Source organism: Aspergillus sydowii (assembly GCF_001890705.1).
Source record: "Aspergillus sydowii CBS 593.65 unplaced genomic scaffold ASPSYscaffold_4, whole genome shotgun sequence".
Classification (NCBI taxonomy): Eukaryota; Fungi; Ascomycota; class Eurotiomycetes; order Eurotiales; family Aspergillaceae; genus Aspergillus; species Aspergillus sydowii.
Genome location: NW_024467862.1, coordinates 1,547,178 through 1,574,284, shown reverse-complemented (window position 1 = coordinate 1,574,284; position 27,107 = coordinate 1,547,178). Strand labels below are relative to the sequence as shown.

Below are 27,107 nucleotides of genomic sequence, written 5' to 3'. Positions count from 1 at the left end.
ACCACATGTCGTACTTTTTTGTCGAGTTCATGCGAATAACATAACGTCGTCGAGTGATATAAATATCAAGGAAGGATCATGGGAAAGCATCAACAAGAAATAGAAGATGGCAATCTACTCAAGCTTTTACCGCTTATGAGTAGAGCTTCTTGTCGTAGCTGTGCAGACCGTGGATGTTACCCTCGGCCATGGCACTAGCGCTGCGGACCTCAAACCGGACGGTACCGTTGTCCACAGCCTCGTGAAGCTCGTTGACGCTCTTGACACCAATCTCCTGCAGGGAGTGCTGGACACCAGCAACGAGGTAGGGGATGAACTTGGTGACGGAGCCACGGTCGAGAACCGAACCAGCGACGCCCTGCGCGACGAGGACACCGGCCTTCTCGGAGAAGTACCGAGCAGTTCCAGCGTTGCTGGCTTTGGTGTCCGTCTTGGTACCAGCGGCCTTCTTGTCCTCCATGGCGGCAATACTGCCCATGCCACGGTAAGCCTTGACAAGCTGACCCTCGTTGCTGACGAAATATTCACCGGGAGACTCGGTGGTACCAGCGAGGAGACCACCCATCATGACGGTCGAGGCGCCCATGGCGAGACCCTTGACGATGTGGCCGACGTTCTCGACACCACCGTCGGCGATACAGGGAACACCGAAGCGGGCGGCAAAGTGGGAGACGCGGCGGACAGCGAGGGCCTGGGGACGACCGACGGCCATAACCTCCTGTGTGATACAAGCACTGCCGCTGCCCATGCCAATTCTCAGGCCATCGACACCAGCAGCGATCAAAGCGGCGGCTTGGTCCCGAGTCACGACGTTTCCGCCGATGACATCAATTTCAGGGTAGGTCTGCTTGACGAACTTGATCATCTCAATCTGGAACTTGCTGTTACCTTGACTGCTGTCAAGGATAACAATGTCAAGGCCAGCTTCGACAAGGAGCTTCAGTCTGTTCTTATCCTCCTCGCGTGTTCCGATAGAGGCGGCGCAGATCAGCTGCTTGGAGGCAGGCAGCTTAGAAGCATTGGGGTAGTGAAGGTTCTTCATCAAATCGCTGCGGGAGAGGAGAGAGACGAGGTTGCCATTGTCATCAACAATTGGCAGCTTTCCCTTCTTAGAGCTACGGAGGACATCGTTGGCCTCAGCCAAGGTAGTACCAGCAGGGGCTGTGACAAGATCGGTGGACATGACGGCAGTGACGGAGTCATCGAGGTTGGGGTGGAATTGAATGTCGCGAGTAGTGACGATGCCCACGAGCTTCGAGCGGAGAGTCCCGTTTTCTGCGAGCAACAACTCGTTAGCATATTATATTGCCTGATGCGATGCAAATTGGAGTGTGATCAAGTTTAAGAATCAGGTTAAAATCTGTTTCTCTACATTGCAACTCTCGTCGCTTCGGTGGAACGAAAGTTATATAGAAAATAGATGAAAATCATCATGAGAGAAGGGAAACTGCGAACAAATAAAACGTACCAGTAACTGGGAAACCGCCGAAACCCCACTTGGCCTTCAGGTCCTTTGCTTCCCGGACAGTAGTCTTGGGAGAAAGGACGACCGGATCCAAGATAAAACCGTTCTCGTAACGCTTGACCTTCCGGACCATCTCGGCCTGGTCTTCCGGAGCGCAGTTGTGGTGGATGACACCCAAGCCACCCAGAAGAGCCATGTGAATGGCCATGTTGTGCTCGGTGACAGTGTCCATGGGTGACGACAGGAGGGGAGCCTTCAATGTGACACGCTTGGTGACTGGGGTGTCCAAAGAGACATCGGAAGCAGGAAAGCCTTGCCATGGAGTTCAGTCACTGATCGTGATTTAGGGACCAGCGCGTGGCTTACCGATATATCCCGGCAGAACAAGAAAGTCATTGTAGGTCAAGGCACCGTGCTTGTCGGAGTCAAGGAGCGTATCGACATCAAGACCATCCCGGGTGGTGTAGTCCTTTTCTAGGACCTCCAATGCCTTTGTGTAGTCCTGGAACTCGGCCTGCATGGCCCGTCCCAGGGAGTCACCGTTGGCAATAGGCATTTTTGGAAAGAGGGAAATCTACGGTCTCTATCGAAACACGTAGACGAATTAGAAAAAAAAGAAAAGACTTAGATATTAATCAACAGATCGACGATAGAAACGTCCTGTTGATGGAGAAGGTCTTCCTTTCCCAAAGAAAAGAAAGAAGAAAGGAAAAGAGAAGAAAAATTTCGAGCAGAAAAACTGCCTATAAACTCCGTTGCCGCACAGGCTACTGTGATTCAACTATGCCGAAAGCAGTGTTGCGGATCGAATTAACCTCTCTCATTGGCTAATAGGTGAAATTTTTCAAGGCGGTGAATGGGGGGAGCTTGATGACGAATCAGCCGGTCAAACCCCGCTGAAGATTTGGGGCGGTCAGCACTAAAAACCTTGATGGACTCGAGATTCTGCCGGCCTGGCAGGGGTCAGGAACCTGCATGAGCACTGTCTGTTGGATAGACGTTATAACGGGGTAATGGTCAATTTACCAAGCACTATGTAAAACAACCTAATGTTTCTCTTCGTACCATAAAGTTACAAGGGAAAGACCCGGAGACGAATTAGATTTGGTCGCTGTCCCGAGGCAGGAGATCCACAGGCACAGGGGATCCTTCGGGCTTCGAAAGCTTAACCCCGTCATGTAGTGATAATGCACAAATTTAAGTGTGGTGTGAACAGAGTACGTAGTATAACATGAGCGCCTCAGTGAAAGGCCGTGGAAGAAATGCTAGGAGCGGTACACGGAAGCCTGTCATAGCATGGATGAATTTCCATTACATATTGGGCCACTTCAAACTGAAACATTGAGCATGCTAGATGCCGGATGAACTGAAGCAACAATACAGAGGAGGCCATACTACCATGATTTCCATGGCATAAACTGAGCGACATGAACAGAAACAAGGCCATGCTCTCAGTACCTGAGCCACGGCTTTGCCGCAGCAAGCGGCTTGTCCCATCCTTCCTCGTTGGTCCATACGCTCATGCTTTCCACTTCATCCTTACCCAGCTTGAGACCATTGTAGAGATGCTAGGCTATGTTAGCTCTTGATGTAATCGGCTGCATTTCCCAGGCTTACAGGAAATAAGCCCTCTTCTGGCCGCGGCCCACAAACACGACCTTCAGGGTCTTCAAAACGGATGTCCCGCGCTACGCGACCATACGGGATCCTCAACACATAAACCAGAGGTTCGTCTTTGAAGAAGATTTTCAAAGTGTTTGGCACTTGAAGCGCTGTTGAAAGGTGCACAAACCCGGACTTCAGGTCGATCTCACTGATAGGGAGCTGATCCGGAAGAGGCTCCCGCACAGGGGCGGTGGATGGGATCAGTTTATATAAGTAAGATGGTTCGGCTGTGCTCATTCTGATGACTGGGAATGATAGATACCTAACGTCTGGGTGTGATTCTGGTAAGAGGGGCAACTTGGAGACAAGCAACTAAGTAAGGATGACGAGATGTTATTGCCAAGCCTTGACATTATTCCCAGACCAGTTGCTTGAGGCTTGACCCTGGAGATCGATCCACAACATCTTATCTCGGAATAAAGACAGAACGATTTATTGACTGGGACATGGACTAAACAATGATTATGGCCATTTGAGATGATGCCTCAACCGTTCTCCGTTTTTTGGGCTGCACAACGGAAAATGTGCCCGCCAAAGCGACGCAAGGGGTCCTATTGTTCGATCTGGACGTCGAGATCGCGGAATACGAAACATTCTACGTGAGGACACTGGTCTCTCCTTATTGTCTGTGCCCTGCCGCAACAATTGGGCAATGATTCAATCGTCAGAAAGCTCGGGCTTTTTTGATCAGCCTTGGAGTTGGCAACTTGTGTGGCTGGTCGGCGATAAGCGTGACGATAACCAGCCACCATACCCGATCGGGAGATTTGTTTGTGGGAGGCTGGGAACTTGCTTTCCTCCCGATCTCGTCCTTCCCCTCCCACTTGCGATGCTTTCTCCCTCGTCCTTTCTTGTCCTTGACGGAATTCTCAATCGACAATAAATTATACGACATTGTTTTTGTTTTTCTTTGTCTTTTTCTTTCCCATCTTCTCTCTCTCGTTGCCTCTGCGCACCGAGAATCTGGACCTCTGCGGGACGGAGACAGCCCGTTTCTATATCAACCGATCCTCCCGCTACCCGGGTGCTATGCAGCTTCTCCCTTGAATGCGCATTCCGTCCGAGAAACAGCACAACCCAATCGCTGCCGCCCCCATTCCGCCCATCGATAGCTTCGCTTCGTGAAGGAGGCATGCGGCCTATTGAAGCCAATCATCCCTTTCTTCTGTTTCTCGTCGCATTCCTGTTCTCGGGACGGTACCAGTGATGTCCACGCACACAGCGTCGCTTCGCCGTGCGCAAACCGATCTTCCGACACAAACTTCGAGTCCCCTCCGCCATGACTCGACCGCTTCAACAAATTCGTCGATCTATTCTGTCTCCTCGAGCTCTTTTGCCCCCAGTCGCACCAGCACTGTATCCTCAAACGCGTCCGTCGGTTCGGCCACTGGCCTTGGGCATAAACGCGGCAGCAGCGAGGTAAACACAGCAGCGATGCACCAAAATATGGGCGTAGGAGCGCCGGAATGGTCCAACGCAGGCGCAACATATAAGGACATTCGCCGTTCGCTGCGGCCTCTGACCCAAGCGCCGAACTCTTCTCCTCCAGCAAACAAACATGTTTCATTTCGACACTCCAGGAGTCAAACGGTCGACAACCCGCAGTATTGGAAGGAAAATCGCCCACAAACTCCCGAAACCAGCTATGGCCATAACCAAGACATTGAACCCCTCAAGGAAAAAGGTTCACCCAGCGTGATGACATCCCCAAAGCCTAGCTCGCCCCATCCCGATTCCCCTCATGCGCGGTCTCACGTCAGGACGAATCACTCCCATAGCATTTCCAGCTCCCATCCACCCCAGTTAACAGCCGCTCTCTCGGCGCCAGAACTGGAGACGTTCCAAAAATCATCCACTGGCCACCTCCGCGCCTTGTCGAAGTTTGCAAAGTCCGGTGCAACAGAGGAGTTCTCTATTGATACTTTCACGCCTTCAGTTGTGGGACTTCAAGGGCGACGGCGACTGAAGAGGTCTGACTCAGTAGCTGCCAATCATGGCTCAAGAACTGCTCAACGACCGACCACCTCAGCGTGGACGGCTGGGCATTGGATGGACGCACAGCGACAATTCTTGCAGGCTTACGAGTACCTTTGCCATATCGGAGAAGCCAAAGAGTGGATTGAAGAGATTATCCAACAACAGATCCCGCCGATTGTCCAACTTGAAGAAGCCTTACGTGATGGCGTTACCCTAGCTGAGATCGTGCAATCAATGTACCCCAATCGAGCCTTGCGGATCTTTCGGCATCCGAAATTGCAGTACCGGCACTCAGACAATATTGCCTTGTTCTTCAGATTCCTTGATGAGGTGGAGTTACCGGAGCTCTTCAGGTTTGAACTTATTGACTTGTACGAAAAGAAGAATATCCCCAAAGTGATACATTGTATCCACGCGCTGTCATGGCTATTATTCAAGAATGGTCTTGTCGACTTCCGAATGGGCAACCTTGTTGGTCAATTGCAGTTCGAAGACCATGAATTAGAACAGACCCAGAAAGGCCTAGATAAGGCAGGGGTTAGCATGCCGAGCTTTACTGGCATGGCCGCCAACTTCGGCGCTGAGCCTGAACCTGAACCCGAGTCAGAAGAGGATCGCATCGACCGAGAATTACATGAGAACGAAGATTCTATTGTCGATTTCCAGGCTCAACTCCGAGGCGCGATGTTACGCTTAAGCTTGGGCAACTTGATGAACGATCTGTGGGATTTCGAGCCGCTGCTTGTTGAGCTCCAATCCATGATACGAGCAGATTGGACTAGGCAAATCGTCCAGTATCGCATCGACATGCGAAAGTTTGCCGTCAATCTCCAAGCGAACTGCCGCGGGTTCATCGCGCGACATCGCCAAAGGGATACCAAGCAAAACTACAAGGCCCTCGAGAAAAACATTCTCCAGTTCCAAAGCGCGATCCGGGGGTCTAAAGCTAGAGTTCAAGCAGGTCATCTCCGTATCCAGCTTTTGAGACAGGAATCTGGAATTAAACAAATCCAAGCTGCTGTCAGGGGCGCTCTCCAACGTAAAGCTGTCTACGATCTTTATGATGACGTCTCAGACGCAGAGGGACAGATAAGACTGCTGCAGGCCGCTATCCGCGGAGCTTTACAACGTTCGCAAGTCTCAAAGCAGCACGAGGAAACCCAGTGGGCGGAGGAAAATGTTCAAGGGCTGCAAGCAGCAATTCGCGGGTCATTGCTGCGTAGCCGCATGGGCGCTCAGTCAGAAGAGATTGCACAGACCGAGGAAAGCACAGATATTGTTCAGGCGGCAATTCGAGGAATGCTGCTTCGTCAAAATATCGCCCAGACGCTTTCGTCTCTCGGTGCCGAAACTAAATCAATAGTATCTATCCAAGCATACGCCCGTGCCGCAGCTGCCAGAAAATCACAGTCGGCAATGAACGCGTCGCTTTCTAAGGAGGTCCAAAGCTTTATTCACCTTCAATCTATGGTTCGTGGCGGTTCTCTGCGAAAAGACATTGGGAATACACGAGAGGCACTGGCGCAACACTCTTCCACGTTGACTGACATCCAAAGCACTGCCCGTGCTAATGCCTTGCGGTCCTTCTTGGAGTCCCAGAGGGAAGCTCTCGCAAAGGAGAGCAACTCTGTTCTGTACGTTCAATCCATGAGCCGCGGTGTCATCTTAAGAGCGCGCCTTGAAGAGGATCGCTCAATGCTGCAACAGGAAGAATCTGCCATCGTGGAGCTCCAAGCACTCGCCCGCGCAGCTGTTCTACGAATCCACGTTGGCGGTATTCTAGAACAGCTGGACGAGTGTGACTATGAGATCAGCGAATTACAAGCGCATATCAGGGCCATGATCGTCCGAGTAAATGTCGGCCAAACACTGGCTGAGCTTGCAGCCGAAGAAGATATCATCACCGATTTCCAGTCCCGGATCAGGGGACACGTTGTCCGAGCGAAATTCGAAGAAAAACGCCGTTACTACCAGGAGAACATGGAGAAAGTGGTCAAGGCGCAAAGCTTTGTGCGCGGGCGGATTCAAGGCCAGGCATACAAGAGTCTTACAAGCGGTAAAAACCCACCTGTAGGGACGGTAAAAGGTTTCGTGCACCTTCTAAACGACAGCGAGTTCGACTTCGATGAGGAAATCGAATCCGATCGCACCAGGAAGTTGGTGGTGCAGCAGGTTCGGCAAAACGAAATGGCGGAGCAGTACATCAGCCAGCTTGACATCAAGATTGCTCTTCTGGTGAAGAACAAAATCACACTGGACGAGGTTGTCAAGCACCAGAAGCACTTCGGCGGTCACGTTGGGAATCTGCTTTCTAATACAGAGATCTCCTCGAAAGACCCATTCGATCTCAAGGCTCTGAACAAAACCTCACGGAGGAAATTAGAATACTATCAAGTGTTCTTCTTCCTTCTTCAAACGCAATCTCAGTACCTCGCCAAACTTTTCCGACGCCTCCGTGAAGTAAACACCCCTGAAAAAGAGTACGAGAGGATACGGCACTTGATGATGGGCCTCTTTGGGTATTCTCAGAAAAGGCGTGAGGAGTACTACCTCATCAAGCTGCTAGCCCGTTCAGCTCGGGAAGAGATCGAGAGTTTTACTTCCATCCACGAGTATTTGCGCTGCAGCTCCTTCTGGAACAAACTTTTTGCATCGTATATTAAATCTCCTCGAGACCGGAAGTTCATGCGAGATGTCCTCAGTACGGCAGTGAAAGAAAACATTGTCGAAAACTCCGAGTTGGACCTGGAAAGTGATCCGATTCAAATCTACCGTTCCGCTATCAATAATGAGGAGCTCAGGACTGGACAGCGTAGTCGACGTCCGCTTGATATTCCAAGAGAAGAAGCCATCCGAGACCCCGAAACAAGGGCGACTTTCATTCAACATCTGCAAGATCTTCGAGACATTGCAGATCAGTTCTTTGCTGCGCTGGAAGAGCTTCTGTATCGCATGCCCTTTGGCATCCGTTACATTGCCAAGGACATGTATGAAAGCTTACTTTCTCGGTTCTCCAACGAAGACCCAGGGTACATCCTTCAGACGGTTGGTCATTGGGTGTGGAAGAACTATTTCCAGCCCGCGATCATGGAACCAGAGAAGTTCGGAGTGGTGGACAGGGGCCTGACGCAAGAGCAAAAGCGGAACTTGTCGGAGATTGCAAAAGTCATCGCTCAAGCTTCATCTGGGCGGCTTTTTGGTGCAGAGAATGTATATCTTCAGCCTTTGAACACCTACATTGCGGAGTGTATTCAACGGCTGGGGGATATTTGGGGTGAATGTAAGTTTTTAATTTCGAGAAATGGTCTAGTGCGGAGCTAACAGACATGCAACAGTGATCACCGTCCAGGATGCCGAAACATACTTTGACATTGATGAGTTCAACGACCTCTACGCCAAAACAAAGCCAACATTATACATCAAAATGTCTGATATATTCTCCATCCACCACCTGGTGGCTTCCAACATCCACTACATCTGCCCCAATCCGGACGACTTCCTGAAAGAGGTGGTCCGCGACCTAGGGAATGTGAAGTCGAATGAAAACGAGCTGATGAGCGTCAACTCTTCTGAAATTAATTTGACATTGATCCCGAAACTCGCGCAAACCGAAGGTGAGGCGCAATCGATCCTACTATATCTAGGGTGCATACTGATAAGTCTAATTAGATCCGGAAGCCGACGTCAAGGCTTTGTTCATGGAAACCAAGAGATGCGTACTCTATATCATTCGTGTACAGTCTGGAGCGAACCTTTTGGAAATTATGGTGACGCCACCTACCGAGGAAGACGAGGAGAAGTGGATGACGCTCGTGCGTGATGAGTTGAGTGCTCATAACACAGAACGAAGCGCCTACTCCGAAGCCAATAGCCTAGTCGATATCGCCTCCATGAGCTATTCAGAGTTGAAGCGAACGGCTCTGGAAAACATCTTGCAACTTGAACGCGCAGGAAAGATCCGCCGTAACAACCACTACCAAGATCTTCTCAATGCCATCGCCATTGACATCCGAACGAAGCATCGCCGCAGAATCCAACGCCAGCGAGAATTGGAGAGTGCTCATATGACTCTTAACCGCCTCAACGGTCAAGCTGTTTGGTTGGACCAACAACTCAAGACATATAACGATTATATCGAGCAGGCAATGGTGACATTGCAAAGCAAAAAAGGCAAGAAGAGGTTCCTCATGCCTTTCACTAAACAATGGGATCACCAACGCGAGCTTCAAAAAACCGGCAAGGTATTCAAGTTTGGATCATACAAATATTCGGCCCGAAATCTCGCGGACAAAGGAGTCCTGGTTTATTGGAAGGGTTATACAGAAAGACAGTGGGATCGCGTTGACCTGACTATTTCGAGTAATGAAGTCGGCGTCTTCACACTCGATGGAAGCAGCGGTCCCATGATGGTCCCCGGAGCCAATGCCCAAGTTCCCTTGGATGACCTCCTGCAAGCTCAATTCAACAATATGCAGTTCCTCGACTTCTTTGACGGAGCTTTACGGGTCAACGTCAATCTGTTCCTGCATCTAATTATGAGGAAATTCTATAACGAATAATTTCCTCTGGGTGTTTCGGTTGTTTCTTTTTGGGGGGTGGGTTCCCTTGTCCTTTCAACGCATGATAAATACTCCCTATATGTTATTGCATTGTCTTTCCTCATGATATCCCCATTTCCCTTCATGATATGTTTCAGACCCCAAAATCACCCACATGTGGCTTGCAGTAGACAAGCTTGGGGCAAGTCTTATTATCTTCTTCCTACTTCTTTTCTTGCTTTGCTTTTTGAACCTGTTAGCGACGGTTCTCTTGTGATCGCATTTTCTACGTGCTGGTCATAAAGTCGGTGCAGTGCGACTACCTACACGATTACCTTCTCCGTGATGATTTGAACGAAACATGTATTTATGTGTGTATGTACCGACTGAATGGCATATTATAATGTTAACTTGAAAGTAACTATAAAAGTGAATCTGTAGATTTGCCTCTGTTGCCGTGGCGTCAGGGGTGGTGCCACGTGACGTGTTGGGGCCCGACGGCGGACGGGGGTGGCCAGCTGGAACTTGATTCTCTCCTGCAAGGCGCTCTCTGTCCTCGACCTTCAATTGTTCTCTCCTGGACTCGGTCTCTCCTCTTTTTTCAGATTTATCGTGTGCGCCAAGCTTCACTCCTACCAATCGGCGCGCTATGGATTTCGATAACCTCAAAAGCCAGGTCAGCAACCTGACCTTGTACGATCTCAAGGCGGGAGTGCGCAAGGTCCAGAATGGTAAGCACCGGCCCTCAACACGATGCCTCAATAACCCCACACTTTCGCCTCTACATATTGGAGCTTTAACCATGTGCTAACAATATCACAGCCGTCATGAATTACACTGAGATGGAGTCCAAGGTTCGTCATCCTCCCGACCGTTTCCATTCGCGATGTCGGCAACACTCCGCACCCTGACTGTGGGGTGCCACTGTTATGGTATTCGTCACTCATACCTACTAGGTCCGAGAAGCTACAAACAATGAGCCTTGGGGTGCCTCCACAACGTTGATGCAAGAAATTGCTACTGGGACTCATCACTAGTGAGTTACCTTCTTTGGATTGTGTCGCAACCGGACTTTGACTGACCCTGCATGACTTGTCGATAGCCAACTACTCAACGAGATTATGCCTATGATCTACAAGCGGTTCACGGACAAGACATCAGAAGAATGGCGACAAATCTATAAGGTACGAAGCATCAAGCAAGGACTGTTCCTCGAACGTTTGCTGACGGCGTTTCCTCGAATACCAGGGTCTCCAACTTCTTGAATTCCTTGTTAAAAACGGATCGGAGCGTGTTGTCGACGATGCCCGATCTCACCTGTCCCTCATTCGCATGCTCCGTCAATTCCACTACATCGACCCGAATGGCAAGGATCAAGGAATCAACGTGCGGAACCGTGCGCAGGAGTTGGTTAAGCTGCTGGGTGACGTCGAAATGATCCGTGCCGAAAGAAAGAAGGCCAGGGCTAATCGTAACAAATTCCGTGGATTTGAGGGCGGGTCCGGAATTGGGGGTGGAATTGGCGGAGGGATCGGAAGTTCTGGAGGGGGTCGCTATGGAGGTTTCGGCAGCGAGAGCCTCTCCTTTGGCGGATATAGCGGAGGTGTCTACGGTGACGGCGGTGGCTTTGGAGGTGCAACCGGGGACTTTGAGGATTCCGGGCGACGCTCCAATCGGTTTGACGAATACGACGAGTACGATGAGGCAGACACTGCCCCTGCCCGGAGACGTGCAGCCAGTCCTCCCCGTGCGCAACGAGAAGCCAAAAAGCCTGAGGCCCCGAAGGCGCCTGAACCAGATCTACTCGATATCCTCGACGATGAACCAACCGCTGCCGCACCAGCTCCTGCGCAAACTAGCTCCTCCGTTGCCGCTGGGAAGCAGCCTGCAAGCAGCAATGGCCTTAATATGCTGGATCCTGCACCGGCTGATGATGACGATGACTTCGATGATTTCCAGTCAGCCCCCCAAGCGGCCCCCTCGTCCAATACATTTGGTATCCCACCACCTGCCTCAACCGTCAGCACGAATTCCACCACCCAGTTTGCTGCCCCGCGGCCCGTGTCGGGAACACAAGGGTCGAACTTGGACGGCATTGTTGGGTTCACTTCGATGACACCAACACCAACCTCGAGTGGGTTCGCATCCCCTACCCTTTCGACTCAAAACTCGAAGCCCGCCGCGCAGTCCAAACCTTCCGGTTACCAGGCTGCAACCCCCAATTATTTCACCTCTGTTGCCTCCCAGCAGGCACCGTCTTTGGGCCACCGACCGGCAATGCCATCCACATCATCTTTCTCATCTACCACTAGCCCTGCCACCCCAACTGCAGGAAGCAAACCTGCGGCGTCAAAGCCTTCCGGCGACGCGTTTGGATCCCTGTGGTCGTCAGCCAGCGCCAGTGCAGGGATCCAGAAATCCTCATCTAACGCCAGCAAAGGGCCGAACTTGGCAAGCATGGCGAAGGAGAAGGCAAGCGCAGGTATCTGGGGTGCACCGTCATCTGGGCTTTCCTCCCCTGCGCCCTCTCAACAGTCATCGCAGCAAGCACCAAGAACAGGCAGCTCCGGGCTGGATGACTTATTGGGCTAGATATTTCGTTTCCCTCTCTTTTTCCTTTTAGTTTTCTTTTCTTCAACTCGCATTCTGCGGATTATTGGGCAATGTTACTTTATTGTGCAAAAGTCTTTGTTCCTTGTGAGTATGTTTCTGGAAATAAAACTCGCTTGTCTATTTTCTTAATCAACCCTCCTGCGGACACTGTCGTTCCTGAGCCCCTGGTCTTGTATATGTTGATTCCAGCCTTGTCTCGCCTTCCTCGGTGCCTCACTGCTTATTTTACTACTGTTTATCTCGGACTTAGCGATCTTGATACGCCGGCATGTAAATTCCCGGTGGCCAGAAATTTTTCACTTCTATATTCTTCAACTACCTGTCCTCATCCGCTCTTCTATTGGTGTTCATGTCCAAGTACTTCAGGGCGGCAGCCCCCATTCACTCAGCAGTAAATAAATCATTCCCTGCCCACATCCTCGACTTCTGTATCGCCTGCCTGGCCAACTTCATTTTCGGAATCCGCCGAATCTGCTTATAGATCAAGCCTCCCCGGGAGCAGCAGCGCTGCTCTTTCCAAACCTCAGCTGTTGACCCTCACATTGTACCATCATCCTGGGCGCGCAGAAACCAACACTTGACATGTAAAATGTCTCACATTCCTGGTGCTTATATTCCGCTGCTTTAATTGTTTGAAATGACGCCGAGACATATCTGCGCTGATCGTCGAATTTCTCCCCCTTGACTCTTTTTGTCCCTTGGCTGGAGTCTCACGTCCAGCTCCCTCAAGTCCCTCCTGCAAATCGAGGTGCGCCAGCATCAAACTCCCTCAAGAACAGTCTCTTCTGTCGCCAGAACAGGAAACAGCTTTGCCGATTGAAACCTTCAATGCCTCTCCAGGTCATCACTCAGCCGCACGTCCGCGGAAGCTCCAGTGGCATCCTGCCCAGAAGGCCAAGACCTCGTATTTACCCTGTCGGGCGGGCCACGATCTGCATCATCTCTCCCTTTTGACAGGCTTGATTGGTAGTTGTCTGGCTATCCTGCTGCAGTCGCAGAAATCCTTTTCCCAAGGGTGTCGGGGTCGGGAGCGAGGATGGGCGGCCGTTGATCCCTCGTTCAGGCTGCAGACTACGCCTGGATATATACCTCCTTCAATACCCAACTGAGACCTTTTTGACTTGGTTTACTTCCCTCACTATTGCCCAGAAAATCCATAGAAAATAAAGTTCCCGGTCAATAATGCGACTTTTTAACCCCGTCGACTCTTTCGACGCGCCATTCACCATCAACCGTCGCCAGTCCAGCGATTGTGGCGGCGGAGGCGTGGGAGCTGGAGAGTGTTTAGCTGGTTCAAGTTGTATGCTCTCAACATTCGTTATGTTGTTTATATCGCATTTGAGATTAATGCAAGTCTCACTCCTCTAGGCAAAGGATTGGTCTACGCCAACCAATGCCGTGATACACCCGGCGATGAGGTACATACATGCGCAGCTCACGTTTCCCATCTTCCTGTTCTCTTCCTTGACAACACAAACTAACAGCAATACGTACCCGTCAGTGCTGCCTCAACCGTCATTGTGACTCGAAACGCGGGAGCGGATGGTGCAAGAACACCGATAACCAGACTTGCGCCGGCGAGTGGGTTTATGGGACTCCGGTATGTACAGTCTTATACCCCCAATCCCAGCAATGATATAGGATAAGCTCCTTCATATGACTACTACTCACCCACGTATTTGACACCTCTCCCCCCCTCGGTACTCATTCACTACTACCACATGCTTCCTTGCAGACATACTAACTAACCCATCCCGCAAAGGACCATTACCCTTGCCCAGGCCCAAACTACGTCGTCTGCTGCGTAGAGTGGGATGATCTCGTTAACTCAACATCATCCACGAATTCGCCTTCGAGTAGTTCGACGCAGACATCGGCATCAACATCAGAAGTACCGACTGACACGGCCTCGTCCACGCCTGTCGGTGGTAACGGCGGCGGACTCTCAGCACCCCAGAAGGGCGGAATAGCAGGCGGGATCGTGGGTGCCGTCGCGGTGACGAGTATAATCTTCCTGTTGTTTTTCTTCTTACGGAGACGGAGGACGAAGAGGACGGCGGCGGCGGCGGCGCAGGAGGAGGAGAAAGCGGAGGCTGCTAAGCGAGAGCGTGGTGGGGGCCAAGGAGGGGAGGAGGTTGAGAGGACTGCGACGACGACGACGGCGACGACGACTGGTCCTGAGAGTCCTGGCGGAGAGGCGGCGATGTTGGCGTCGAGGGAGAAGCTTGAGCTGGATGCGTCGGGGCGCGCATTACATGAGATGGAGACGCCGGCGACAGCGACAACGGGGAACTTGGATGAGAAGGCTAGGATACTGGCAGCTGAGATGAAGCAGGACAAGGCGACTCGGTTGGCGGAGTTGCCTGGGTCGTTGGCGGTTGCGGAGATGCCTGTGCCTGAGGGGAATGAGCCGGGCAAACATGAAGGTGAACCTAGAGTGAGACGGGACTAAGTGGGTGGGGTGGGTGTTTCTCGCTGCTTGGCTTTATTTTCTTTTCTCGTATATACCCCTAATGAAATGACGAACGAGCTTGGCTTCTAATGTTTGATATTGATATGGTATGGTTGATATATTGATGACCTCCCGACGCTGGCGCTGAACAATACTCCAAATGATATAAAATATGTACAATCTCACTCACATCACCCTCGTAACAAGCGTTGCGCAACCACAGGCTGGCTCTGCGGCTTTCAGAAAATAAAGTAAGTATGATATGCCACCCTCCCTCCAAGTCAAGTCATGGCGGCCTTTCCAGCCACGACCATTTCTATCATGTATGCAGGTATCTCGGCAGTCTCGAGTTCCAACCGGGGAACTCTCGGATAAGATCAAAGAAATCATGCTGACCAACAACAAGTCACGGTCACAGTCACGGTCACGGAAACCGTGAGGTCTCTCTCGTCCCCTCATAGTTTATATCTGTTTATGCTTCCACATAGGTCATTGCTTCCCCTCGGGAGCTTTCTCCGTCTCTGAGGGAGCTGTTGGGTTTGCTTCCTTTTCGTCACCGCCAGGAGCGCCCTTCATCATGGCATCATTCAGTGTGGATTCCCCGTTAGCTGCTGAATGGGTAGTCGGCGTCATCTCCTGCTGGGAGTCCATTGAGTCCGGGCTCGGATAGTCGTCCCCGTATTCAGCTTCGGTTTCGCCATTTAACGAGGTTAGACCGCCCTCAATGTCGCGGACTAGACGGACAAACTCCTCTGGGACCAATCCACTCTCCCCGGTCCGGGGATCCTCCGCGACCAACCATCCCTGGCCGTGACGGTACGAAACAAAAATAACTTGGCCCTCAGCTAGTGGCAGCTCATTCTCGTGCTCTCGCGTGAAATCGAAGAGCGCAACTGCCTTCCCGTGCATCTCTTCGTCCGGGCATCCGACTGAGAACTGGAAATCGCGCGAGTAGCGATGAGTCCCTTCAGAGTCGAATCCTGGCTGTCGGCCATACCCAGGATCATTGTATGAGCCAATGTAAGTAAACCGGCTCTCATTCGGAGGGTAAGTGACAAGGTCGCCTCCAGGTCCATCGTCGTCGGCATCTTCGTCATTCACATAGTAGGTCTCACTCCCATCCGCGTTCATGCTGATCAGCGTCCCACGCTCATTATCCCCAGACACACTCATATGGCGGGAGTAAGCGTTTCCACCGGAGAGTCTATCCGCACCACCATTCACGTCCGTGCCGGTCGACTTGTTCTTGCGATGGCGGGGCGCAGAAAAGACAGGACTGTGTAGGTCTTCGTCTTCGCTATACGGCGGCCCATCGCCAAAGGACATGGCTGGAAGCTGCTGGTGTCCATGACCGGAGTCGGTACCCCATGGTTGTGTTGACCATTGGCCACGTGAGCTGTCCCACGACGCTGGGGGGTCAGATAACCGCCGGTGTTCGCTTACTGGACTCGAGAGCCCAGATGCAGAAAGCGGAAGCGGGCCGTAGTGGAAAGGGTGAATGGTGGGATATGCGAAATCCCGGACCAAAGCGTACGGCAAACTGGAATGGAATATGGGGAAAACATGTGACCCAGGGCGCGACCGATTTTGAGAAGCTACGGAAAGGTTAGAAAATGTGGAGAGGCGGTCCTTTCCGTACGAGGAGGATCGCTGGCGAGCCGACAATCTGACAGGTGTGTCGGTGACAATGGGAGGCAAAACCGTGAGGTTAGGAGACGAAACAGCCTGCTGTGAAGGAGGAGGAGACGTTGTAGTAGTCATAGTGGCAGTCATCGGGTTCGCGGGAGGCAAGAAAAGAAAAGCCAAAAACCGTGGCAAAAGGCTGATGATTGCGCGTCACAGAGAAATCCAAGGGAATATCAATTCAGGGCGACGATGGTGGTTGGGGGTTCACCCTAGATTCGCATCGCGATCGCCAGCCCACACCCTCTGCAATATTCAGTATACTGGTTCGCGGAGTGAGACCGCAGAATTCCACAAGTATGTATGGCCAGGATAGGCGTCTTCCGACTCAAGGGTCCCCGTGGTTGTGGGACGGCGATGATGCTCTGAGGACCTGCGATTCGGCTAGGAGGGGCACCTGGCGGACTCCTTGCCTGTAGTAAAGGCACGACCCGACGCTTGGTATTTATTGTAGGCGGGGCGAATAGCAGATATCGAAATCGGAAATTAAGCAATAAATACGAACGTGAAGCGAGACGCCGAAGAGATAGAACAAGATGCCCCAATGGGTCACCGTTGCGGAAGGGCGACGGTGAACTGCCTTATCCAAAAGCAAAACCAATATCGTAAGGAACGACGAGGCAGTTACTCTGGGCGGGTAACTGAGGCAGTTCGAGTTCACAGACGCTTGTTCCAGATGCGGAAGGCCAATGATAGTTGTGGGTTTGCTTTGCTGCGACGTGATGTTTCGGATTGGTGTTTCTTCCGCGCTCGAGAGTCCGAATTGTCAAGGGTAAGTCTAGGTGCTAAATATAGCGCAGCAACGCGCCGGTAGATGTCAGAAACGCTGGTAACCAACCCAGGCGATGCGAGACTCGGCGGAGAAGAGGTAGGAAAGGTGAGGGAGGAGAGAGGGGGGTAAAAGGCACAACGAGTGGGAAACGAGGGGGATGGGCGTCTAATTGCACACAGGAGCTGTATCCTGCGTCCAATTGCCAGCGCCAGCATAGCGTCGGAGAAGTGGCGAGGGTACTTACTTAATAATGCTGACGACGAAGAAGACAGGTATTCAGCGGCAATAATGCCCTTGCCGTGCTTTGGGAATCACTTTGACCCTGTCCTCGACCTCGTTCTCAACGCTGCAGAGGACGAAACGAAGCGTCCAAGGGACCGGCGAGTGACGAGGCGCAGTCGTGGATTGCTGTGGAGTTTGCCGTCACTCGAAGTCGTTCGCTTGTCTCTTCCTGCCCTGCAGCAACTGACGATGTTTCAATCCAGGGCACTTATATAGGTAAAAAAACATGCCATAATTCAGAAGAAGACTATTCAGCTATAATAATGAGATTATCCAAGTCAAAAAGCACAGCACAGCACAGCAAAGAGTGTCCGATCCCCGATCTCGCTACCTCATTCACTCGACGGCCCCCTGCACGTGATTGTTTCAGATCTACTCCGTAAATGCCTGGTGAATAAGGTATTTAAAGTTGGTGCCTTGGTTCTTCCTAATCGGGCTCACTCGGCTCTATACTTGGGCGGACATGCCTCAATATTCCGATATTTCTGTTACAAATCCACATTGGATTAACTACTAAGTACTGGTGAAGCTAAAGAGCACCATTTGGTCGTGGTAAAGTAAAATTTGGCTATATACTTGACGGTCTCTTACATCCATGTATGGGCTCTTCCAGAGAACCACTTCAGGACAAATGAAAGCAAAAAGAATTGAGGGTAAGTAAAAAACCCTAATCTCAGTAGATCACCTGTTATTTAGGCCTGTCTAATCAAATGGGAAAGAAAGTAGACCCAGGTACTGGTCCGATCCAGCTACTGTACATATGCCACCCATCCCAGAAGCCGTTCACTTCAGCAAGGTGACGTCGCTGACCGAGTCTAAGCACTGCTCGTGGGTTGGACATACTGCACAGATGTCACAAACGTAGTTACTGTGACTGTCTCCATAGGAGGGAGCGTCGACGATCCAGAAGGAGCTGTCGTAGTGCTCGAAGAGGCCACCTCTGAGTGTGAAGTAGAAGTACCGCCTGTTGATTCCCCTGATTCAGAGTTGAAGATCTCTTTGAATTGCTCCGGGATAGCCGCGTTGTTCAGAGACTGGTCATGGTCATAATTCACATCCTGGCCCGAGCGGCTGAGGGTGTTATCAGTCTCGCCCACGTCCACATCCATGCAGGTCGTATACATTTCTTGTTTTCCGTCAGGTAGGCCGGGATCGACACCAGCCTTGGTAGGCCAGTCCCAAACCCAGTAAAGCGTGTAAGGCTTACCAGATGGCGCGCTGCTTGGGATCCCGATGTCCGCTTGACACCATAGATCGCCTCCCATATATTCGTCCGCATCGTGTGGGTAGTCCTCTTGCCGGGTCGTAGAAATTTCACCACCGTTGACTTGATAGCAGCGCCCATCGTCGTAGTTACGTTTCCCTAGCAGAACCCCGCGGCCGTCACCACCACTTCCGTCCGCAGTCCACACATTGTGAACGTCCAGAAGTTTTTCGTCTTGTTTCGGGTCCGCGGTGCCGTAAACATAGACTGTTCCACGATTCTCCGGCTTCCCAGGTTGAGTATCCGGCAATGTTACGTGGCCGTTTTCTTGGAAGCGGAGGGCAACGGCGGCGCCTGCGCTCGCCTGCAATCGTGGATATCCATCAGTCTGGTCTTGTTTTCGTTGAGACTCTGAACAGAGGCTATCCGATTTAGTGACTTTTGTCTCTCCGCCACGTGGGAGTATGTAAGTCATAGATCCGTCATTGAACGAGGGATCTGAGCGAGGGACATATCCTCGAGGATACCCTGGGGAGCCGACGAAGGTTCCGTTTGATGCGATAACCATAAGTTGTTCCACCCATGAATGGGCGCAGGCTGATGTGAATAGGAGGGCTAGGAGCATCAACCTCTGCCCAATACCGCGTGTGTTATCCATGGATAGATGTGTGTGCGTTCTAGTTTTCGTATAGCGATTTCTGTAATATCAAGAAAGGAAAACTAACACCGACCAGCGAGTTAGATCAAGACCGCTATCATTCAAATCAGTATAAGTCAAGGAAGCTTCTGAAAATGGACTAGTTGGGAGATCACCAACTTTTATAATACGTCCATTGTTCTGGATGTAGCTGCTATATCCATTGAAAGTGTCTTGTGTTTCTTGGTTTGTTTCAAGACAATGGGTAGAGACACAAAGGAATACCCCGAAGGAAGCAGAACCCGTCGAATAAGAGACAATAAAAGCTCTAACAGTGAAGCTCACAAGAGAAAATTCAGACTTTGATGACAGCTCATGAAACAATAGACGTTCTCGAGTGGTTTTTCACTTTGTCTATTCTGCGCCAGACAAGATGGTGGAAATAAAGGGACAGTAACAGAGCCAGTGTATAAGGGAATGAGTCATTTAAGACATCTCAATAGAGAGCTCTGGTTGATGGGATGTCCTCAATCGAAATGCATGAAACAGGGTTTAGGGCGCTTGGTGATACAATGAGTAAGAAAAAACAAAGATACAGGATAGAAGCAGAGCCAATCGATGCAGGCGCGACATTTTTGTCCCGGTACATCATGCGAGGTTAAAATTGTACGGGAGACACTCGATGATTCAACGTATGGCATATATTTAGGTAGCATGATCAGGTTGAAAGAGTGGACACAGGACAATAGGCTGTAGATGCATGTTTTCAAGGATTCTGCTGCGCGAAGCCATCTAGCTCCGTTAGTTCTTAACATAATAGCCGCATAATCTGTCTGGAAATAGCATCAGCGCGTATTAGCTTCGGCGGATTTCGCACGGATCTTAGCATCGTGGAGTCGTAGACCCTTGATGATCTTTGCAGACGTCGCAGATCTAGGGCCTGAGAGGAGAGGGTGTTGTTGATTGGGTTGGCGCGTACGACTGATGGAGATTCAAAGAGACCCATCGATGGCAGCACGATCAATCGAGAGTACTGAGGAGCGGGCACACTGTTTGGAAAGCAGAAGCAAACATCGGTGCTGCGGACTTTGACTGGTCGTTGCGTATCGAGCGTCGACATCTAAGCGCCGAGAGAGACGCAGGGCCCCCAAGGCGCGAATGGAAACAAGCAACAGCAGCGTGGGAAGGTCCTTAATCGCCCATGTTTAATTTTAGCATTATACTGAAGAAAGACAACAAATGGATCCGGTCGATTAAATGAAGTGACTTGAACGCTTGATGTTCCTTCATTTAGTAAGTCGTAGTCAAACGAGCCCGAGCTTTTCCCTAAGGGCAGCGAACCCCAGACTGTCCATCCGTGACAATGACCACCAAGTCTGGTGACGCGACCCTTTGCGATGGTGTCGATTATGAAACATCTCGTTCCCGGTGCATTGAAAGCTGCGACCGATTTTGGATTGTGATTCTCAACCAGAAAACGAAATATATTCTCAAGCTGTTCCACGCCGCACCCACGATCCACCCGCGTTCAAATTGCCTGCTGCTTCCACGGAACGGCTTTTCGGCTAGAGTTGTCAATGTCTCAGTGCCAGACTTTCTTTCTATTGTCGAGCTACACAACAATCGGAATAATGAGGTCGCCTTCCCCTCACTCCACATTTGCTTGCGTTACCCTCTGAAAGAGCTGTCACCTAGCATGGGAATGCATGTCTTCGCGTCTTCTCGCATCAGCGACTGGTCCAAAAATCTCAGTGCATGGCTCTCATATTGGCACTGGCGCAAATAAGGCAAAGGGAAAAGTACCTTGAAGAGCCCAGCTCCGGTCTCGCAGATGAAAGATTGATTGATTAGATTAGAAAAGTGGGTATCGCGCGATGGCCCCCCTCGTGGCTTCGCAGGAGCTCAAGCGTCCCACCAATCAAACCAATACGGCCTGCGAGACGAGAGAAGAAAAAATATCGTCAGTTATCATTATGTGATAGAAGCGGAAGCGTGGGAAACTCTTCTAGGGCTGTTGGGGGATACCGCCTTCAATTGGTTACATGAAGAGTTCCCTTGCATCCATGGGCCCGTTAGTCTCCATGATGATAGGTGAAACTGAATCGCCGAGTCGGCATGAATGAACTCGGCTGGCTGGTAGAAGGAAGCCACACTAGCGGCTGTGGATGATGTTATCCTATCCAGAAAGACATCTTATTCTTGGGCTCGCTACGCCCTCTCGGGAACCGTTCTTCGGACTCCGTCATGGAGGGGTTGGGTGCTTCCTTATTGGGCTGCTAGTCGGAGAATGAATAAAATTTTCGCATCAAATTGAAGACGCGGAGACTCAAAGATTTCCAGACAGTATTAAGAATGCCTGTAATTCATGGACTTGTTGTCTTGGGGCTTGTGTCAACAGATGGTTTCCCGATATTCGGTGGAAACCTACTCCCATCACTCAGTTCACGCAAGCCTCGATACACCACCATCTTCCGGGCATCCCGGGCATCATTGACTTGTAACTTGATAAGCACGTATGTACAACTCGGTGACTGTCCATTTTGGGCGATCCCCGGTTTCAATTGGCCCTTTCATGTAACGGGCGCCCAAGAGTCAGCAGCCACGAACTTCAAGACACGGTCATGACCAGAAAGGCAACCCCGATTGATGACGGGCTTTGGCTTTCCCTTCGTTTTGGGGCTCTTAAATAGATAAAACAAAGGTGTTCTAGTTCGCTGTTTTGCCGGAGTATTCTCGACCCCGAGTACTTACTCCGCTCTATCTAAGACTTCAGCGGAAGTTGAGCTGCGTAAACCATCAATTGATAGCATGCCATCCATCACCAAGTCCACGGCCGTACAAACCCCGTCATCGAGAGAGTCAGCGACATAAGAAGCGCACACACCTTCCGGGATCACTGGCGATTGACGTTTTGGGCGCGACGATCTTCAGTGCTACTGCTGGGGGTACAGCTGTGGCCCGTCGGTTCGGATTCCCACTTAGCCTGCTTTGGTCTGGAGTGGGCGAGTCCCGGTTACCAGCTTTTTGAGTCTGCCAGCTTTTTTATTCCCCCCAATCCCCCCTTTCTGGTGGCACTTTCTTTCTTTCCTTTTTCCTTCCTTCCCTGAAATACACCCCCTGGACTGTCCTTTTCAACCTTGGACTGGCCATCTCAAGACCTCCCATCGTCCGCCTTTCTCTTTCCATCCCAGACAATAGTGGCTCCCAGAACGGTCCCTGATTGGCTGTCGTCTCAACTCCAGCTCCCGCTCAGTCGGACCACCCGAACAGGAAACTTTGTGTAGGCGGCAAAATTCGCCGGCTTACCTAACACAATTTTTCTTTCGAGACTCGTTTCCAAGGGTCACGGGTGGCTCAGGCGGTGCCATTTTTGTCGAGTCCATCTTCAGGGGTTCGGTGGCTGTCGTGACGACTCAACTGGCCTCAGTGTACAATCCGAAAGGACCAGCTCTGTTGGGAATCGGCTCGGGACAATTGGATTTCGCTGAATCCTTGTTACTCCGGTCCTTCACCGACGTCTTGCACACTGCTGCGTTCTAAAGGTACGCCTCCAGCCAGCACAACGGCTCCTTACTCCCCATTGCTAGTTGCGTCCGCCGCTTCTTCGTGATCGTCTCCGCGCGCGCCCTGCTAGTGGCTGGCCATTGGGGGGAATTATTCACTAACGGCAAAAATTCTCAGGTCTTTTGAAGTCCGTTGGCCACAGCACAAATAGTCTCCTCTTTCCTCGCCTTATGGTATTAGACCCCGGAAAACATACTTAAGTTGCTTTCGGCCCACCACCCAACACGGCCTCCGTGAATTGAGCATATCGGATAGGGTCTTTCGCTCAGTGGCCCGTCCGCATCAGCACTTCTACCTAGGTACTGAGGTACCTCCGTACTTCGCTCACACCGCCTCCTTCCATCATGGCTTCTACATTGATTCGGAGGAAATTCCCAGAAACAGATGGAGGCAGCGAACCCGAGCCTTCGTGGCTGAAGCGTCAAGTTACCGGTCGTCTGCAGTCCATCTCTCGTCGCGCGTGCATCCATCCCATTCACACAATTGTCGTGATCGCCCTTCTTGCGAGTACAACCTATGTTGGCCTTCTCGAGGGAAGTCTGTTCGACTCGTTCAGGAACCCCAAACATGCCGCGGGCCAGGTTGATGTTGACTCGCTCCTCCTTGGAAGTCGAAGCCTCCGGTTAGGAGAAGATACGTACTGGAAATGGCAAGTCGAGGAATCGACGACACAGGAGGGGTACGAGGTAAGGAATCCCCAAAGTATTCGGAACGCGCTTTTGGTTCTAATCACCAATGACTGCCAGGCTGCTCAGCACCTCGCTTTGATGACCTTGATCTTTCCGGATTCCGTGTCGAAAGCAGAGTCGTCCGCACCCGTTGCCGACACTATCACAGTGCCCACCAACACCTCTGCTCAGCGACTTCCGCATACTCCCAACCTCTTCTCCCCGTTCTCCCACGACTCGTCTCTTGTCTTCACTCTCCCATTTGGCCAGGTCCCTCAATTCCTGAATGCGGTTCAAGAACTTCCTGACCCGACGATTGAGGGCGAGGAAGGGGAACAGAAACAATGGATCATACGTGCTACCCGGGGCCCAGTTAGTGGGCCGCGTGGATCGGTTAGGTTCTGGCTCGCAGATGCGTGGACTTCCTTTGTTGATCTGATCAAGGTATTTATCATACGAGTATCCTTGCAGGTGTCATTCGCTGATAAACACACAGCACGCCGAGACAATTGACATTGTGATCATGACCTTGGGCTACCTTGCGATGCATCTCAGTTTTGCATCTCTCTTCTTCTCCATGAAACGGTTGGGGTCGAAATTCTGGCTGGCAACCACAGTACTTTTCTCCGGCATTTTCGCCTTTCTGTTTGGCCTTCTCGTTACAACAAAATTCGGTGTCCCTATCAACGTGCTTCTTTTATCGGAAGGCCTTCCGTTCCTTGTTGTGACAATTGGTTTCGAAAAACCGATCATTCTCACCAGAGCCGTCCTTAATGCCTCGGTGGACAAGAAGCGTCAAGGCCCAGCCACGTCAACTCCTAGCTCTATCCAAGACTCAATTCAGATTGCGATCAAAGAGCAGGGGTTCGAAATCGTAAGAGATTACTGTATCGAAATTGCGATCCTTATTGCCGGAGCTGCGTCTGGAGTCCAAGGTGGCTTGAGGCAGTTTTGCTTCCTCGCTGCTTGGATTCTTTTCTTCGACTGCCTTTTGCTTTTCACTTTCTACACGACTATCCTCTGCATCAAGCTTGAAATCACACGCATTAGGCGCCATGTTGCGCTCCGTAAGGCCCTGGAGGAAGACGGCATCACTCAGCGTGTTGCGGAAAATGTCGCCTCAAGCAATGATTGGTTTGGTTCAGGATCAGACAATGGCAGTTCCGATGACACCAGCGTCTTTGGGCGGAAAATCAAGTCGAACAATGTGCGCCGATTCAAGATTCTCATGGTTGGAGGTTTTGTGCTGGTCAATGTGGTTAATATGTCCACAATTCCTTTCCGGAATTCGACGAGCTTGACCCCTATCCGCAACGTGTTTGCTCCCACGCCAATCGATCCTTTCAAGGTTGCTGAGAACGGTCTTGATACAATCTACGTCGAAGCCAAGAGTCAGAAGATGGAGACTATTGTGACGGTTGTACCACCTATCAAGTATAAGCACGAATACCCTTCTGTACATTATGCAAAGCTTGGAGAGAGCCAGTCTCTTGAGATCGAATACACCGACCAGCTCCTGGACGCTGTTGGTGGTCGTGTCATCGACGGCCTCTTGAAGAGCATTGAGGACCCGGTCATTAGCAAGTGGATCATTGCTGCGTTAACCTTGAGTATAGTTTTGAATGGTTATCTCTTCAACGCTGCAAGGTGGAGCATCAAGGAACCACAATCTGCCGCACCTAAGGAGCCTGTCAAGCCAAAGGTCTACCCGAAAGTCGACTTGAACCCTCCTGGCCCCAAAAGGAGCCTGGAAGAGTGCGAGGCGATGCTCAAAGCGAAAAAGGCAGCTTATCTCAGAGATGAGGAGCTGATCGAACTCTCCTTGCGTGGAAAACTCCCTGGATACGCTCTGGAGAAGTCTCTGGAGAACGAGGACCTTATGAGCCGGGTCGATGCCTTTACGCGGGCGGTCAAAATTAGAAGGGCTGTTGTGTCAAGGACGCCGGCAACGTCGGCAGTCACGAGCTCCTTGGAGGCCTCCAAGCTGCCTTACAAAGATTACAATTATGGCCTTGTTCACGGTGCATGCTGCGAGAATGTCATTGGTAACCTGCCATTGCCCTTAGGAGTTGCTGGACCTCTCACCATCGACGGCCAAAGCTATTTCATTCCCATGGCCACTACCGAGGGTGTCTTGGTGGCTAGTGCTAGTCGTGGCGCTAAGGCTATCAACGCCGGCGGTGGTGCAGTAACTGTCTTGACCGGTGATGGCATGACCCGCGGTCCTTGTGTCGGTTTCCCTACACTTGCGCGAGCAGCAGCAGCTAAGGTTTGGCTCGACTCCGACGAAGGTAGGAACATCATGACAACTGCATTCAACTCTACTAGCCGCTTTGCCCGATTACAGCACATGAAAACTGCTCTTGCCGGTACGTACTTGTACATTCGGTTCAAGACTACTACTGGTGACGCCATGGGCATGAACATGATCTCGAAGGGCGTCGAAAAAGCACTAAATATCATGGCAACGGAGTGTGGGTTTGATGACATGGCCACCATCTCTGTGTCTGGTAACTTCTGTACCGACAAGAAGGCAGCTGCTCTCAATTGGATTGATGGTCGCGGAAAATCGGTCGTGGCAGAGGCCATCATTCCTGGCGAGGTCGTCCGCAATGTGCTCAAGAGTGATGTGGATGCTCTGGTGGAGTTGAACACGAGCAAGAACTTGATTGGAAGTGCGATGGCGGGCAGTTTGGGCGGATTCAATGCTCATGCGTCCAACATTGTCACTGCAATCTTCCTCGCAACTGGCCAAGATCCTGCGCAGAACGTCGAAAGTAGCAGCTGCATCACGACCATGAAGAAGTAAGTACACGCTGCCCTCTTGGGCCTAAAAATCTCTCTGGTTTGAATCACATGCTAACAATTTCCTGCAGCTCCAATGGCAATCTACAGATTGCCGTATCTATGCCTTCGATCGAAGTCGGCACCATCGGTGGCGGCACTATTCTTGAAGCTCAGTCTGCCATGCTTGATTTCCTCGGCGTTCGTGGCTCTCATCCTACCAACCCAGGTGACAACGCACGCCAGCTAGCTCGTATTGTGGCAGCCGCCGTGCTTGCTGGTGAACTGAGTTTGTGCTCCGCACTGGCCGCTGGACACCTTGTCCGAGCGCACATGGCCCACAACCGCAGTGCTGCTCCCACTCGATCAGCGACCCCAGTTTCAGCAGCTGTTGGTGCTACGCGCGGACTGTCCATGACGTCTTCTAAATAGACATTAAGATTCATTGGAGGGGGCACAGCTTTCTCCGTCTCAACCTCTACGATAGAATACGATACCATTAGGCTTGCCTCTGACGCCCAATCTTGAGCTATTTGCTCTCGGTACCGGCCCTCCTTTCGACCCCGGAATACATTCTCTGAGCTCTTGATTACACGTGGGTTTTTTGGCGATCGTCAGTCAAGAGCATGGCCACGATTAATTCTTTTTGGGAAGTAAATATACTGGAGTCTGGGTATTATAGAACGCCGCAGGAATCACCTGGACAGCAAATACCATCAAAACGCAAAGGATGCGAGCGATCGGTCCTTCCAGGGCAGCAAGAGCGACTGAGCTGATGCTCGTCGGAAAATATTTGAAAAAAG

General features: G+C 51.2%; 8 protein-coding genes across 8 annotated transcripts; 4 read left to right on the top strand and 4 right to left on the bottom strand.

Annotated features, from left to right (window-relative positions):
- Positions 1–133: 133 nt before the first annotated feature.
- On the bottom strand, positions 134–2,021 carry ASPSYDRAFT_150430 (putative IMP dehydrogenase; the record flags this gene model as incomplete). The annotated part of the gene is made up of 3 exons (XM_040841999.1): positions 134–1,275; positions 1,469–1,777; positions 1,832–2,021. 3 exons carry the CDS (start codon positions 2,019–2,021, stop codon positions 134–136), a joined length of 1,641 nt encoding a protein of 546 aa, XP_040703682.1.
- A 417-nt stretch (positions 2,022–2,438) lies between these two features.
- Positions 2,439–3,797, bottom strand: ASPSYDRAFT_44271 (DUF952 domain-containing protein). The gene is made up of 2 exons (XM_040846820.1): positions 3,083–3,797; positions 2,439–3,033 (listed from the first exon to the last, which is right to left on the bottom strand). The coding sequence occupies exons 1-2, from the start codon at positions 3,365–3,367 to the stop codon at positions 2,917–2,919; spliced, it is 402 nt and encodes a 133-aa protein (XP_040703681.1). The 5' UTR covers positions 3,368–3,797; the 3' UTR covers positions 2,439–2,916.
- A 539-nt stretch (positions 3,798–4,336) lies between these two features.
- Positions 4,337–9,666, top strand: ASPSYDRAFT_88768 (putative Ras GTPase activating protein; the record flags this gene model as incomplete). Its single annotated transcript, XM_040852061.1, has 3 exons — positions 4,337–8,387; positions 8,443–8,721; positions 8,777–9,666. The coding sequence occupies 3 exons, from the start codon at positions 4,337–4,339 to the stop codon at positions 9,664–9,666; spliced, it is 5,220 nt and encodes a 1,739-aa protein (XP_040703680.1).
- A 628-nt stretch (positions 9,667–10,294) lies between these two features.
- Positions 10,295–12,237, top strand: ASPSYDRAFT_30705 (uncharacterized protein; the record flags this gene model as incomplete). Its single annotated transcript, XM_040844805.1, has 5 exons — positions 10,295–10,376; positions 10,468–10,499; positions 10,602–10,681; positions 10,748–10,829; positions 10,894–12,237. 5 exons carry the CDS (start codon positions 10,295–10,297, stop codon positions 12,235–12,237), a joined length of 1,620 nt encoding a protein of 539 aa, XP_040703679.1.
- Positions 12,238–13,440: 1,203 nt separating this feature from the next.
- Positions 13,441–14,710, top strand: ASPSYDRAFT_88766 (uncharacterized protein; the record flags this gene model as incomplete). Its single annotated transcript, XM_040852060.1, has 4 exons — positions 13,441–13,558; positions 13,627–13,676; positions 13,760–13,858; positions 14,021–14,710. The coding sequence occupies 4 exons, from the start codon at positions 13,441–13,443 to the stop codon at positions 14,708–14,710; spliced, it is 957 nt and encodes a 318-aa protein (XP_040703678.1).
- A 489-nt stretch (positions 14,711–15,199) lies between these two features.
- On the bottom strand, positions 15,200–16,471 carry ASPSYDRAFT_88765 (adaptor protein NBP2; the record flags this gene model as incomplete). The annotated part of the gene is made up of 1 exon (XM_040852059.1): positions 15,200–16,471. The coding sequence occupies one exon, from the start codon at positions 16,469–16,471 to the stop codon at positions 15,200–15,202; it is 1,272 nt and encodes a 423-aa protein (XP_040703677.1).
- A 1,824-nt stretch (positions 16,472–18,295) lies between these two features.
- ASPSYDRAFT_176097 (uncharacterized protein) lies at positions 18,296–19,282 on the bottom strand (the record flags this gene model as incomplete). The annotated part of the gene is made up of 1 exon (XM_040843461.1): positions 18,296–19,282. A coding segment is annotated over exon 1 (981 nt), but the record flags the coding sequence as incomplete, so codon positions are not given.
- A 3,914-nt stretch (positions 19,283–23,196) lies between these two features.
- On the top strand, positions 23,197–26,736 carry hmg1 (HMG-CoA reductase; the record flags this gene model as incomplete). Its single annotated transcript, XM_040841884.1, has 4 exons — positions 23,197–23,538; positions 23,599–23,964; positions 24,017–26,325; positions 26,397–26,736. 4 exons carry the CDS (start codon positions 23,197–23,199, stop codon positions 26,734–26,736), a joined length of 3,357 nt encoding a protein of 1,118 aa, XP_040703675.1.
- Between the last annotated feature and the right edge of the window lie 371 nt (positions 26,737–27,107).